The sequence below is a fragment of the Microtus oregoni genome, unplaced genomic scaffold (genome assembly GCF_018167655.1).
Source record: "Microtus oregoni isolate MIOR12 unplaced genomic scaffold, Mior012 000009F_ref0000495, whole genome shotgun sequence".
Classification (NCBI taxonomy): Eukaryota; Metazoa; Chordata; class Mammalia; order Rodentia; family Cricetidae; genus Microtus; species Microtus oregoni.
In genome coordinates, this window is record NW_024543068.1 from 19,084,881 (window position 1) to 19,099,153 (window position 14,273).

General features: G+C 38.1%; 1 protein-coding gene across 1 annotated transcript; it reads right to left on the minus strand.

Annotated features, from left to right (window-relative positions):
* Positions 1 to 390: 390 nt before the first annotated feature.
* Ccdc196 (coiled-coil domain containing 196) lies at positions 391 to 13,851 on the minus strand. The gene is made up of 11 exons (XM_041657896.1): positions 13,805 to 13,851; positions 13,548 to 13,700; positions 12,255 to 12,351; positions 11,511 to 11,561; positions 10,735 to 10,812; positions 10,474 to 10,557; positions 9,920 to 9,979; positions 9,565 to 9,569; positions 9,241 to 9,377; positions 785 to 840; positions 391 to 513 (listed from the first exon to the last, which is right to left on the minus strand). Exons 1-11 carry the CDS (start codon positions 13,849 to 13,851, stop codon positions 391 to 393), a joined length of 891 nt encoding a protein of 296 aa, XP_041513830.1.
* Positions 13,852 to 14,273: the final 422 nt, after the last annotated feature.

Sequence of the window (14,273 nt, forward strand, 5' to 3'; positions counted from 1 at the left end):
TAGGTAACAAGAAAACAGAACCCATGAAGCAATATGATGTGAGAAAGTAAGAGCCATAGAGGATATAGTTTCTTTATTTTTCACCTAAAGCTTACTTGTCAGCAATGAATTAATTATGTCAGGGGTAGAAAATGTCTTTCTGTGAACTTAACTATAACCAATGTGATTTGAATCCAGTCATTTGATCCAAAATTTACCAACATAATTAGAGGCTATTTACAATACCTAATGACTGAAGTTCCAACGCGCTTAGGGACAGAAAGGCAACATTTCTCCCCCCAGATTGGTGGTAGACTGGGAAAACATATCTAAAATAAAGGTTTGAGAGATTTTAATGCACAGAAATGGCTGTACCTAGTCTTTAACTCTGTCCAGAGCAGATGGAGTCTTCTAATCCTTCAGAACTTCATCTGGCACTGACCTCAGAAAAAAGAGCCTTTCTCCTGCATCATCAGACTGACTTTCTCTAGTTCCTCCTTGTTGTTCTGTATAGTTCTTTGGTCCTGGGATTCTCTTTACAAGAGAAGGAGAAGAGCAAGAGGAGAAAAGCTAAAATGAGTGTTTTTGCAAATCTAAACAATAATAAATTAGTTTGCATTTTAAATGCATTGCCGAGCTGGAGCTGCTGCCCATGCACAAGGCCATGGTTGGATCATCAGCATGGCAACAGTAGATCAATAAATGTATAAACAAGGAAATGTACTGCAAAAATCTATATCCATTATCCAAGCCTTTTAACATTGGAGATGTATTTTTTTAAAATAAAGAAAAACTGTTCTCTCACCATGGTAGGCTCATTTCTGTTGGCTGTTGCTCTCTCTGTAGTTGTACCCATTTTACCTGAAGGAAAACATTTGGAAAATGAGGGCTATTCATATTCATCATGGCATTACTTAATTGTATAACTATAGAAGTAATGATAGCATTGATAAGAATTTTCAAGTTGTTTTATAAAATAACAGTATATTAAAGTTGGGGTGGTAGGCCTTTTTTCTATAGGAATCTTATGTTCTACAGTGGAAAACTCATTTGAGAATTACATGTAAATAAAAATGGAGAGTCTACAGAAATGAACCTCTAACATTTTAAAGAAGTGGGATAAACCAAGTCTTATACACACACACACACACACACACACACACACACACATATATATATATATACACATTGTACTGTGATAGCCCAGACATGTATTCCAATGATGGTGGGGGCTCAGAAAGAGAAAGAAGAGCAGGGAGAATGAGTGATACAGGATGAAATGAGGGGCAAGAAGAGAGAATTATAGGGTACTTCACAGTAAGCGTGACAGGGTTAGGTCTAAACTAGAAGAACCCTGTTAAATTTGAATTTCAGTATACACCAGTAATTTTTAGTGCGCGTTCCATGCAAAATTTGAGACACTGATAATAATTATTCATTGCTTAGCTGAAGTTCAAATCTGTCTCTTAAAAAAAAAAAGAAAGAAAGAAAACATCCTGCTCCTCTCCTGAGCAGGTTGAGTCATTGTTGCCCATTAAAACTGTCTTCCTAACGCTGCAGTTTACTTTTTAAATTTTTTTACTAAAGTCATAATTAGAAAAAAGACTGACTTTATTCTTCCTGTCTGAAGTTCTGTGGAATTTTATGGAAAACAAAAGAAATTACAAATTAGTTTTATCACCTTTTAATACCACGAATACAACTTTAATGTTTAGAAGGTTCGGGTTGCCTCAAAGCTTATACAATATTTAAGAACAACACTTTTTTTTGTGTAAGATCTAGATTGAGTCAGTTGTGGTTTCTGCCTCTGCCTCCCGAAGTTTTAGCCACCGGGATGAGAAATTAATGAAGTGAAGTAAAGGTAAAAGGTGAGAGGAGGAGCTTGCTTTCAGAACAGAGGGTCAGCGAGTAAATACGTTCTCAGGCACACTCATTTTCCACTTCACTGGGCTTCCATGTCAGTTTACAGATGTAGCACAGCATCTACACAGCCTTCAGGTTCTTCTAAGGAGAACCCTATGTTCTCAGAAAGCTCAAAGAAATGCTAAGAGCATTTCTGGGCTGTGGGAGAAAAAGACCGTCACAATCAAATAGTTTATCCCAGCTATGTTATTGCTGAAGACAAATCCTTAATTCTTTAAACACCAGCGGGTGTGATAGGAAGTTCATCTGAATTTATAGATTACTTAGAGCCTGTACTTTCTAAGATAGGTGACAGGCAAAGGCCACAAACAGCAGTTTTGAGATCATTCGAGTCAGGCCAACACAAACCCTGAACCAAAGTATAAGAAGCAAACTCCTTCACTTGTGACCTGTCTGGGGGAGGGGATGGGGGAAGGAAAGACTTATCCCTGAGTGAAAACAACAGAAACATTTTCTTGGAGAAGATCAGATGCAGTCCAGAGATAAGACTTGGAAGATGCTGAGTCCCAGGCTTCATGGAATTCCCCAAATAGGGATTGCTTGAACTGTAACAAAGTCTCTAGTATTTGCCAAAAGACACCATTAACTCTGAGCAGTGGAGGAGGGATTTTTGGCCAAGACCATGGGAGCCAGACTTCCTTGTACTTGGAAATATCTGAAAAAAAAGGACTTGTGCTTGCCTGCATAGCCTAGGAGGTGTGTCCAAAATGGCAGGCCACTCTTCCCCTAGGACAAGTTTACGCAATTCAATTCTTTTGAAACCAGAGGAACCAGAACACCCATCCAAAAGGGCTATTAAGTACTTAACCTTCAAGTAGTCCTTGTGTAATAGCCCAACCCATTTTTACTTCATTGCCCTAATTGCCTGATTTATTTGTAGCAGAGAGGAAAAAGTGTTCGACAAGAATTATGGAGGAAGTAGGCAATTGCTTTTGTTTTTTTTTTCTTTGTTTGGAATGGGGTGAACTATAGTTCAGGGAGGAGAATAATAATAGTTAAGACTTGTACAACAGAACACCGAGTTTAATGTTTAATCAAGGCTGCCAGTAATACATCTTGGTGCCACATAGCATGGCACAAAACATCAATAGGTTCTTTTCTTCGTTTTTCATTTGGTATATGAATGTGGCACATTTTGTCCTAAGGGTAATAGAAAGCCAGTCTCTTACAGCATTTCCCATTTCCTGAATTACCATTTATTATGGACTTGGCTTAGATGTGGTTGGTGCCACCTACCGGACTAAATATATAATTACAGGCCTCCCAACCCATTTGTAAACACTCTCTAAAAACAGCCTTAGGGAATATTCATTTTTTCATTGGGAGGATGCTACTATAAATAGCTAAGTTTGGATTCCCATCACAGTTTTCAGGACTGGAAGAGGCATAAGAAATCAAACTTTAACATTGCCATTGTATTGTTCAGGCCAGAATCCCAGCTTTACCTAGGGACACAGAAGCCTGACTTTCAGAGTCATTATAAGGGTTACACAAAGTGAGAAGCTTTAAATGAGCCCTGTTACATTTGATGGCTGTAAATATTAGATACAGAAAAATTGAACTCAACCTGCCCATGTCGTGTAAGAGCTACAACACATATATCTATCTGACCCTGGAGCCATTGCTTTTTCCATTAAATTAAAACTTCTCAAAATTTGGTAGTAAAATAATTTTAGGTGACACCTGTAATAAATTTAAGAGGTTGTATAACGACTTTAAATCCTGTAATTCACAGTGGGGGAAAGTTTTTTTTTTGAAGCAAACTCTCGCCCCAGGCTGGCCTCGCCCTTTTGGGCCTGATGCCTCACATCCTACATGCTGGGATTATAAACAGGTGTTTCTGCACCTGGCTCACTTATTTCCTTTCCAATGCACCGAGGAGGAAGTTTTAAATTGGTCCTGGTTTCTTTAAAATGAATTGTCTTGTTAACTTTATTTTCCAATAATGATAAAACAGGTTCCAGGCTTGACCATCTCTCTAGAATTAATTTTTTGTTTCGTTATTATTAAATTTACTTGTGAAAACGACCTTGTTTTGTCATTTGGTGACACAAATTTTGTGCCTGTTCATGGAAGCTCACGCCTGTAATACTGGCTCTTAGAAGGCTGACGGCGAAGAACCACTGTGAGCCTGAGGACAGCATGGGCTACACAGTAATTTCCAGGCCAGCAGGGCTACAGAGTGACATCCTGCTCTGTTTTGTTTTTGAACTTTTTTTTTTCAAGAAATGCAGGTTTGAAAATGAAATCAACCTGAGTAGCAAAAACGAAGAAATAAAAAGCAACAGTTTAAAGAAGTTGAGAAACAGTAATGCTACCACATTACTTCCCCCCCCTCTTGATAATGATACATTTATTTAACAATTCTCTCATTGTCCGTTTGTTTTCTGTTATTGTGAGAAACATTCTAATCAAAAGCAGCTTGGAGGAAGGAAGGGCTTATTTGGCTGACAAGTCCCAACCACAGTCTATCATGAAGGGAAGTCAGGACAGGAGTTCAGGGCAAGAACTTAGAGTGGGAGATGAAAGCAGAGACCATGGAAGGCTGTTGCTTACTGGCTTGCTCTGCCCACTTTCTGATATAACCCAAGACTCTCTGTCCATGGGTAGCGCTATCCACAGAGATTGGGCCTTCCCAAATCAATCATTAATCGAGGCTCCAAAAGACTTCGGGCCAATCTGATGGAGACATTTTTCTCGGTTGAAGTTTTTTTCTCCCAGATGACCCTAGCTTGTGTCAAGTTGACAAAAAAAAACTAATGACCATAAGAACTAGCACTTCTGGGTTTCTTATAATAAAAAATAGAGATTATAAATAAATCAACATAACCAAAATCTATGATTGTTAGATTTCAGATCCATTTCGGCTCAAACCAAAGGATTCTGAATATGTGTAGACATCTAGTCTCTGCTCAGTGAATACAGAGTAAATCTTGGGACTGCTGGATGGATCCTGCCTGTGGCTGCGGTGATACGTGGTGACTGAGCATTGTAGAACCCTACACGTCATTTGTTAGAATGAAAAAGAAGAGAAAGTACGGATCTGTGGGCTGCCCCAGTTCAAACTGATTGCGTGTTCTGTGAGTGTGTAGAGGAGTTTCCTGAGGCACTCAGCTTGAATGGAATCACTAATGGAAGATTGACTTATATCTGAAATTTAAAGAACTGTTTCCTTACTATGTGGATCCCTTGAGGTGATCTTCGGCTAATTTTCAATGACATAAAAACACAGCTGTCTGTTTTCCTCATACTTCTTGTCTTTTGAAATTTCCATATTAATGACTTACTGCCTCCAGGCTCTTTCTTTCCAACTTCCTGCTGTCCAGTTCTTCTCAAAATATAAGTAGAAAGAAAAAGAGTGTGGAACTCTGCCTGGGGACATGTAGTCCATCCAGTTTTCTGGGTTTTCCAGATTTTACCTATTGAAGAAGATAGAATGCTGTGTGCCTGAACCAACTTGCTGCATTCTATTAAAAATTTTCACAATAGCCGGGTGGTGGTGGCGCACGCCTTTAATCCCAGCACTCGGGAGGCAGAGGCAGGTGGATCTCTGGGAGTTCGAGGCCAGCCTGGTCTACAAGAGCTAGTTCCGGGACAGGCACCAAAACTACAGAGAAACCCTGTCTCGAAAAACCAAAAAAAAAAAAAAATCACAATAATGACTTGTTAACTATTGTATCAAGGAGCAGATAAGACAGAGTCTAGGGATTTAGATTCTGGATTCATGGAAATATTATTGAGGATATTGATAAGCGACATTGTATAGAAGTCTTGTCCCCTTTGTGGAGGCCTGTGGGAGATATTGCTCTCAGGTCTCAGTACCATGAAAACCTGTATTTGTCCCAATCAACTGGTTTGCTGTCACTTCATGAACACTGACAATCATGTTTTCTGGCAAATTCAGAAACAAATTTATAACCTACCTCTACTAACCAAATAGCATTTCTATCCTACATTATCATGTTCTGGCAGAACTTCCTTTTCCTTTGACTTGCTCATCTATTTATTTAACCATATGTGTTGTGTGTTATTTTTATAAGACATTCAAGTCCTTTATGGACTAAGACCAAGAAGAAATTAGATACATACATACATACATATAGACAGACAGATACTGGAAAAGCATTGCCACTCTTGGGGTAGGATTTCTCATGCATGTCTCTTCTCAAAAATAAGAGTTTAGATTAATAGATCCTTGAAAATTTAAAGATATTTTCCCTACCTATCATAGCCATTATTTTACTTTGTATGAAATATTATGATTTCCAATGATATTATAACATCTTTTGGGGAAATCACTGTCATTCCCAGAAATACATCTGAATTAGTGAACTCGGAATCTTTGCCTACTATCTCCTACACTTTTGCTTTGAAGTAGCAGTATATCCAATATGACTTACGAGACCAGTTCTAGTTCTTAGGATAGGGGAAAAAGTGAAAGAAACATAAGTATTTTTGAATATCAACAGTTATTGGTGTAGGAGGGTCTTCTTTCTATGTGTTGCTAATGGCTCAGCACTCTCTGCCTGGACAGGCTGCAGAATCAGGTTTACTAGGCGTGCACAAGCAGGAGAGCATGGAGGATTTCTGCGGCCATACAGAGAGATGTTTCCAGGTTGTGCAGTGCTCTGCATGGCAGATTTGGCTGTAACTCAGATAAAAAGCTCATTCTCAGAGTTAAAGTGCTGAGTGTGGCTCCTACCTGGCGGCCCCAGAGCTAGCAGAAATGGTGTGTTCACCATTTTGAAATTGGAGAGAGGTGGAGCTAACATTCAGTCAGAGCAGAGCAGCCCACCACTCCTTGGCCCAGAGGCACAACTGACTCAGAGGCACAAGGGGCTCCACCATGTTGGACTGGGTGGGGCAAGCAGGCAGTACCTGGGATTGTCACAGCTTAGATTCTTAAGAGCTTAGCATTTTAAAAGCTCTTCAAGGCAGTAGAGAATTAAAGACAATGCAATAGGACAGGTTCAGACATAAAAAACCTCTAAATGGGTCATAGTTTTAGATAGACATACGTAGACTTGGGAAAGAGAAGAAAAAAAGTATTAAAAAGTCATAAAGTTAATGCTTTTTTAAAAAAAGGGTAAAGTCTTTAAAGAGACAGAGTACAGATAGTTGTAGATTAAAAAAAAATAAGCCACATTAAAATGGAAAATTCACAAAGAGTCTGGATTCTCTGCATTACTGTGTTTTTTTAAAATTTTTTGACTGTAAAGGAGCTAGGTACAGAGGCACATCTCATTGTGTGGGCTACTAAGATAAACCAGAATGTATATTATAAAGGTATTATGACTTCAGAATTTGGTTCTAAGGATATGATGCTTTGGAAAACAGGTTCTTCTTTTGTTTTCACAGAAGATGAGAACTTGTGGATTGCTTCTAGACCAATAATATGGTTTCATGGTTTCTGTAAATACCCTCAAAAAATTACTTCAACTGCCGACTGAGATGAACCTAGCAGACAGGTTATACCATGAAAGACCCAAATAACAGTGCCCCCATACAGCATGAAGCAGTTTGGAGAGAAAAAACTATGCCCATATTCCCAAATATTGTTTATAAATGTTCTTTTATATTTAAAGGGAGATATGATATAGATATAAATAATTTACATTGGTATAAAATTTACTTTATTGATATAAATTTAAGGTCAATCCTGTTATATGTATATTTCTGCTCTTGATTAAGGTATTGTGATTGTGTAGATCATTTAAAAATATAATGTATAATTAGGAAATATAGATTATTAATAGATAATCATTGATAATAGTCAAGCTCATAGTCATGTTGGTTAGATTCTATAGATATATAGGGATATATTTCAGTTAGATAGGCATTCTTCATATCTTTCAAAGACTTCAGAATATGGCATTTTAAATGTTTTAATAACTTAGGGTTTTCATGACAATGAGACACGTCTGCTCCTGACAGCACCAGCTACTTCAAGAGGAAGATGGGTATTGAAGAGGCTCCTTATGGTGTTTGATAGCCATGTGGGCAAGAAACTGCTCTAGCCTGGACTGTTGCATAAACTGGAAACAAAGAACCCACAGAGAGAAGAGTGCTGACCTTGCCTAAAGGTGAAATGATCCTTCAGGGTTCCTGGTTCATGAAAGAGTCTGTGAGACATTCTGTAGGACACAAAAGAAAGTGACTGAACTGTCTTTAAAACTTCCTGCTTCATGGAAATGTCTGCTGGATACTATGGGCCTGTAGGCTGAAGATGGATGTCCCAACAGTACAAAAAAACTTTGGATGACTGCCGAGGCAGCGAGATGTCTCTGTGATTTCTAGAGTTTTGGAAGTTGCTTATAATGCATTTCCTGTTTACTTAGGTAATATTATATCCTTCTAGAGTCTTTGATGGAGTTGGAGAATAGATAGTTATAGTTTTCCTTAGTTATGATAAAAGATTAAATAGATATAAATATTGTGACTGTAATTCTTGCTTGATAACTGTTTTGTTATATGTAATTTTACTATGTTAAAATGAAAGCCTTTCTTTTTGTTTAAACAGAAAAAGGGGGAATGGTGTAGGAGGGTCTTCTTTCTATGTGTTGCTTTCATTGGTCAAATAAAGAAACTGCCTTGGCCTTTTTTTTTTTTTTTTTTTTTTTTTGGTTTTTCGAGTCAGGGTTTCTCTGTGGTTTTGGAGCCTGTCCTGGAACTAGCTCTTGTAGACCAGGCTGGTCTCAAACTCACAGAGATCCGCCTGCCTCTGCCTCCCGAGTGCTGAGATTAAAGGCATGCACCGCCACCGCCCGGCTCCGCCTTGGCCTTTTGATTGGGCAGAAGTTAGATAGGCAGGGAAGAACGGACTGGGTGCTGGGAGGAAGAAGGCAGTGTGGCAGATGCCATGACTCTCCTCTCTGAGATGGACGCTGGTTAGACTCATACCGGTAAGCCACAGTCAAGTGGTAATACACATTAATGGAGATGGGTTAAACAAAATATGTAAAGTTAGCCAATAAGAGGTTAGAACTAATGGGCCAGGCAGTAATTTAATCAATACAATTTCCATGTGGTTATTTTGGGGGCTAAGCTAGCTGGGTGGCCAGGAGCCGGGCAGGACTACAAGTTATTGTCTACATATACTAAGGATATGATATATTTATCTTTACAAAGGAAAGCTTAATTTCTTCCACAGAGACTTCTCATCTTAATACAGTAGCTATTGAATACTGCTATTAATGATGATTGTGAAAAAAAAATGTTTCTACACATTTAACTTACACTGTGTGCTAGGCACCCAGATGATCACTGTTAATAATGGAACCTTCAGTGTAACAGAAAAAAACAAACCCTCCAGCTATGTACTTCTGATACTCCACCCACCTTGAGGCCTTGGAAGATTCAAAGCTCTTTGCTTTGGCTCAAAATTGTGCTGTAGGTACAGTGATAATTTTAAGTCATTGGCCTTCTGATAGTTCCTTAAGGCTTCAATTCTCAGCTCTATCACTTTGCCATGAGAACTATCTTGAAAGAGGATATTTTTCAATACATTCACATAATACTCACTTTTCTAAATTTACTACTACCTGTGTTTTGTTATACAAATGTTGAAAAACAAGCCCCCGTGTTTTGTCTTTTATTATTTATTTGTTTATTTTTGGTTTCTTGAGGCAGGGTTTCTAATAGCTAAGGAGCCCGTCCTGGAACTCATTCTGTAGACCAGGCTAGCCTTAAATTTACAGAGATCGGCCTGCCTCTACCTCCAGAGTGCTGGGATTAAAGGTGTGCACCTCCACCGCCTGCCATGTTTTGTCTTTTAAAGTTAAGAAGATGGTATTTGTTATTTTCCCCCAATTTCAAATAGTACAAAATAAAAACATGGGAAGAAGAATTAATTATTCAAGGTAAATCCAGAGATAGGTGACTTCAGCTCTCACCCACAATGCAGTTCTTTTAATATGCAATGGAGGATGTGAGAATTGGCCTTAACAATATAAAGTTAAAAGCTTTTACATTGTCTCAATAAATATATTCCATGTTCAGCCTTGGAAAAGCTTAGTACCTGAAGGATGTTAGGTTGTTCCTCATATTTGACCCATTTTATTTTCTTCTGTTGCTCTTCCTGATGGAAGAAAGACCTTCTGGGTGACAAAGTAAATTGAGATAAAAATCAGTTTTCTCAATATTCTGCAACAATTTATAACAAAATTATAGTATCATAGGTTGGCTGTTAGACTGGTTTTTATTTCACAGTCTTCTTAATTTGACCTCCCCATGCAATGCATTCTCTAAAAGCTACGAGAGTTCATTTTCTGTGAATGATTTGTTTTGGGAAGATGAGATGCAAATGTAATATCTCTAAATAAATTTCCATGATAAATTAACAAGTGTTCTGTGTGCATGGAATTGTCATGCTGGTATGGGTTTTCTCATTTTAGGATAGGTAACATGATTTTGCAGAAACCTGTGGTGCTATCTAACATAAATAGTGTCCCAAAGATACTACATTGCTTCTAAAGTTTGCATCAGTTTAGGAGCACACCACACCGTAAGCAGATTATCGATTAATTTATCAGTTGCAATAGCCACTACTGCTCAGAGTGGTTGTGTGCCTGCCCTCCTTATCTCCTCCACTTTTTCTGCTTCTGATATTTCTGGTTCACTCCTGGCCTTCCTAAGTGATATGGGGGATGCCAGAGCCTGACAGAAAACACGAGAGCTAAAGGGATAGATGATTCCAGATGGGAAAATGAAGTGTCTTGGCATACTAGAAATCCATATACCCTAAAAGTCCCGATTCCCCAAGTTACCGCTGATTGTTAAAGGGCAGTGCCAGCTGTATGGCATCAGTGACTCTAATATCCTAAGTCCACTCACCTTTCCATCCTTCACGTCTGCCTTGGGCTTCGTCAGGAACATTTTCTGTTGATCATGGAGCTCTTCTGACTCAAATGTCTGTGGAGAGACATTTTGGCAAAGCTTTAAATTAGTGGTAATTATGAAGCCAAGATTTTTGGTTCCTGCCAGTCAGCAACTTCTCAGGGCTCAAAATAAAAATTACATACCTACCACAGGGGATTAAAATGATTCCTTAATGTTCCTTATAATAATAACAACTATTAACTGAATCCATATAAAGTAGCACTGACAGCTAAGCTTCTCACCTCATTCCTTACTTTTGCCACTACATTACAGTCCTTCTTGTTTCATCTTCACAACTTTGGGAACTATTTTTGTTTCCATTGTATCGTTGATGGAATTGAGACTTTGAAAGGTTAAGCCACTTGTTAATTGTCATACAGCTAGAGAAGTACATGGAGCTAGAGTTAAAACCAAATCATTTTAGCAACTGTGAACAATTTGAAATGTGAAAAAAAAGTTTAATAAAATATATGTCACAAGTTAAGAAAGAAAGAGAAAGGGGAGGAGGAGGCTGGAAAGGTGGGTACAGACCAATTAAGTCACAGCAGGAGGGCTGTAAAGGATTTATGCGACTGAAACACTTTCAGTGTTTTTAAAAGATCACTTTGTTATGCAATTGGAGCATGGCTGGAGGCAGAGACGTGACAAACTGAGGATAAGGGGCCGGAGGAATGAGAGGTCCTCTGCATTATCTGTAGGACAATACTTTTGAGAGATCCTAAGGGGCACACCTTGTTCCACAGCAACTCCATTTCCTTCCGAAGCATCTTGTTTTTCTTTTCCTATTAGAAGAGGAAGAACCAAACAAACAAATGTGTTTGTCTGACTGTTAACTAACTTAGAAAAAACAACTGTTTAATCAAAGGGATTTGTGAACACGGTAAACCACAGAGGAAGACAGTAAATGAACCTAGCATTTCATACAGAAATATACAAGATGATTTTGATGATGATGATGATGATGATGATGATGATGGTAGTAGTGGTGGTAAAGAAGTTATTTCAAGCAATAACTTTTTATGGTGGCTGTGAGATATATCAGAAATAAATTCTTAACGCTTAAGATGCTTTTATATGACAGTCGTCTCAGTGCTTAGAGCATTAACTTCTAATTTTTAAAGACCCTTTATGCATTGACTTCAAAAAGATCCAAGACTCTTTCAAAACAAGCTTTTTTTTTCTTTTAATTTGATAGGTATGTCTAACCCTTTAGAAATGAAAAGTATTAATATGCTTATATTCATTAACCACTAGGTGAAGCTTTCTTTTTTAGATCAAAAAAGTAGAATCTTGCTAGCTAGCTCCTGCTCTTTTCAGCACCCAGCCTGATTTCCTTAGCATCTCCTTGGAGTCCCTAGATCAAAGAGATACATGGTTGATGCATCAGAGGCTAAAGATGAGCATTTGCTATTTCCATGTATGACAAGGGTGGTCCAAGCAGCTATGCTCTGTAGTATCTACTGCCAACCTCTCACCAGGTTCTGTTTCATCTCCTCGGCTTCCTTAATCAGCGCCATGACTGAAGATTCATCATATCCCCTCCCTTCCATGATCTGCCTCATGATCTGCAGACTAGAAAAAAAAGATAGAAATCGTAAAATATGCACGCCCTTTAAAACATAAAACTAATATCTGCAATCAGCCAGCAAGTAGTCTTTCATGGAGGTTCAGTGGGCGCTAAAATCCTAGGAATTAGAGAGGTCCTTAACATTGAAAGTCTCTGTCACTAGCATGGTTCCGTTTCTAATTGACATTAGGTCTAGTTGTGTGATCAGTAGTGAATTCTGTGTCCTTTAATAGTCAAGTGTAGGTCTTCAACAATCACTGAAAGTACTTTCCACCCTTTGAATAGAATGTTTGAGTGTTTGATTTGAGGGAAGGAGTGTTTGGACCTCTATATAGAAGGAATTAAAAACTTTGACTTCTTTCAAATTAATTTCAGAATTATTCCCCATCTCACAGATAAGGTAGCTCCACTTCCTTCTACTGCTGTGAGTATCCAGCTCTGATTCATTATCAAGTCTGACTATGAGAAGGATACTTTAGGCAATCATTAATTTATGTTTGTGTTATTATCCTTTTTTTACTCTCTGGATCGGAGTAGAATTTAAGGTGTAGGAAGTCTATATTGCTTATTTGCTAACAGTTGGTTTTTGACCACTTCTTGCTGGATTTTGTTCTCCTGAAGTCTAAGTTCCTTAAGGGCTTGTGATAATGGTGTAGAAAGAAGACAGATCAACTGAAATGGTATTTTCTATGATTAGAATGAAACAGAGACTTAGTAGTTCCTAAGAACAATGCCTATTCTAACAAAGATTTAAGATCTCAGATGCCTAGGAATGTCTCCCTAATCCAAAGAGTTCCCATGCTCAGAAAAAAAAAATCACTCTTCTGCTTAGTATAGAAGGAGCAAGTGTTCATCCTAAAGTAATTCTCCTGACATCAATAAGCAAAAGTAATCAGTGATCAGCATAACAATGATGGGCCTATATGATTAAAGGCATTTAACTGTTTCGTGGGTGGTCATAGGAAGAGTAACTGTAGCTTCAGGAAGACCAAATTATACTTATTTTAAAAAAATAAAGAATTCATATATGGCCCATTTTTGTAGTGATACATTCTTTTATATTCTACTGGAATTGAATGTACAAATTTATAAAGAAAAACCAATCGGTGATTTATTTTTAACTATTTTATTTTACTACTAATCTATGGTGATTGCATTCTCCAGCCTTTCTGTCTATAGAATACTGAGTAGAGATGCATACCTTCTTTGCTTTTCCTCCAAGTTAGCCATTAGCTTCTGGAATAAGAGAGTGTTCTTATCTTCTAGAGGTTTTAGTATCTCTAGAAGTTCCTGCTTTCTTAACTTGAAGTCTTCATTCAGTTCCTTCAAGTAGTTGTTATCTAGTTTAGAATTTCTGTGGGAAGAGGTGCAATAATCTACCTTTAGCTTAGGTAAATAAAAACTTTTTCCCCCTAGGTTGCTGCCATTGACATCACTCTTCTGCCATGAAAGACTCACTTTTTTGAGGACAAGCAAGATCCTGAAGAGTTTGTGCCACTTGTCATCTTGAAGGGAAATTCCTAACGATAAAGAGGCCCTCTTGAAAATATGCGTCTTCTCTCCCCAGCCAGTTAAGACATCATTTTCTGCTGCTGTTCTTGAAGCTCCTGTTTCATTGGACTGACTTTAGCTACAGCTTGAGGTCACAATAACCCAGACCACAACATCAGCAGAGATTGTAAACAGTGTCAGGACTGCTTGATGGCTGAACATACTGAACTACAGATGAGTTGTCTTAGGTTTAGCCCAAACCAAATCCCCAAGTTTTATTCGGAAATCTTTGAATGAAAAGTATAGGATCACAGCCAAAATATCTGCATTATAAAACTACTGTTGCATTAGAAAATAGTGACTTTTCAAAAAGAACTCACCAACACCATGGTAACAAACCTCTATGGAAAACCTGTCTGCTCAAAAAGCTGGATTC

Bases quoted from the DNA above. Each gene is read 5' to 3' on its own strand.
- Ccdc196 (XM_041657896.1), bottom strand. From the start codon at position 13,851: ATGACAAGTGGCACAAACTCTTCAGGATCTTGCTTGTCCTCAAAAAA. The intron at 12,352-13,547 runs GTATGCATCTCT...TTTTTTTTCTAG, and splicing joins TTGGAGGAAAAGCAAAGAAG to TCTGCAGATCATGAGGCAGA. The intron at 841-9,240 runs GTGGGTGGAGTA...GTTTTCCTTCAG, and splicing joins GAATCTTCCAAGGCCTCAAG to GTAAAATGGGTACAACTACA.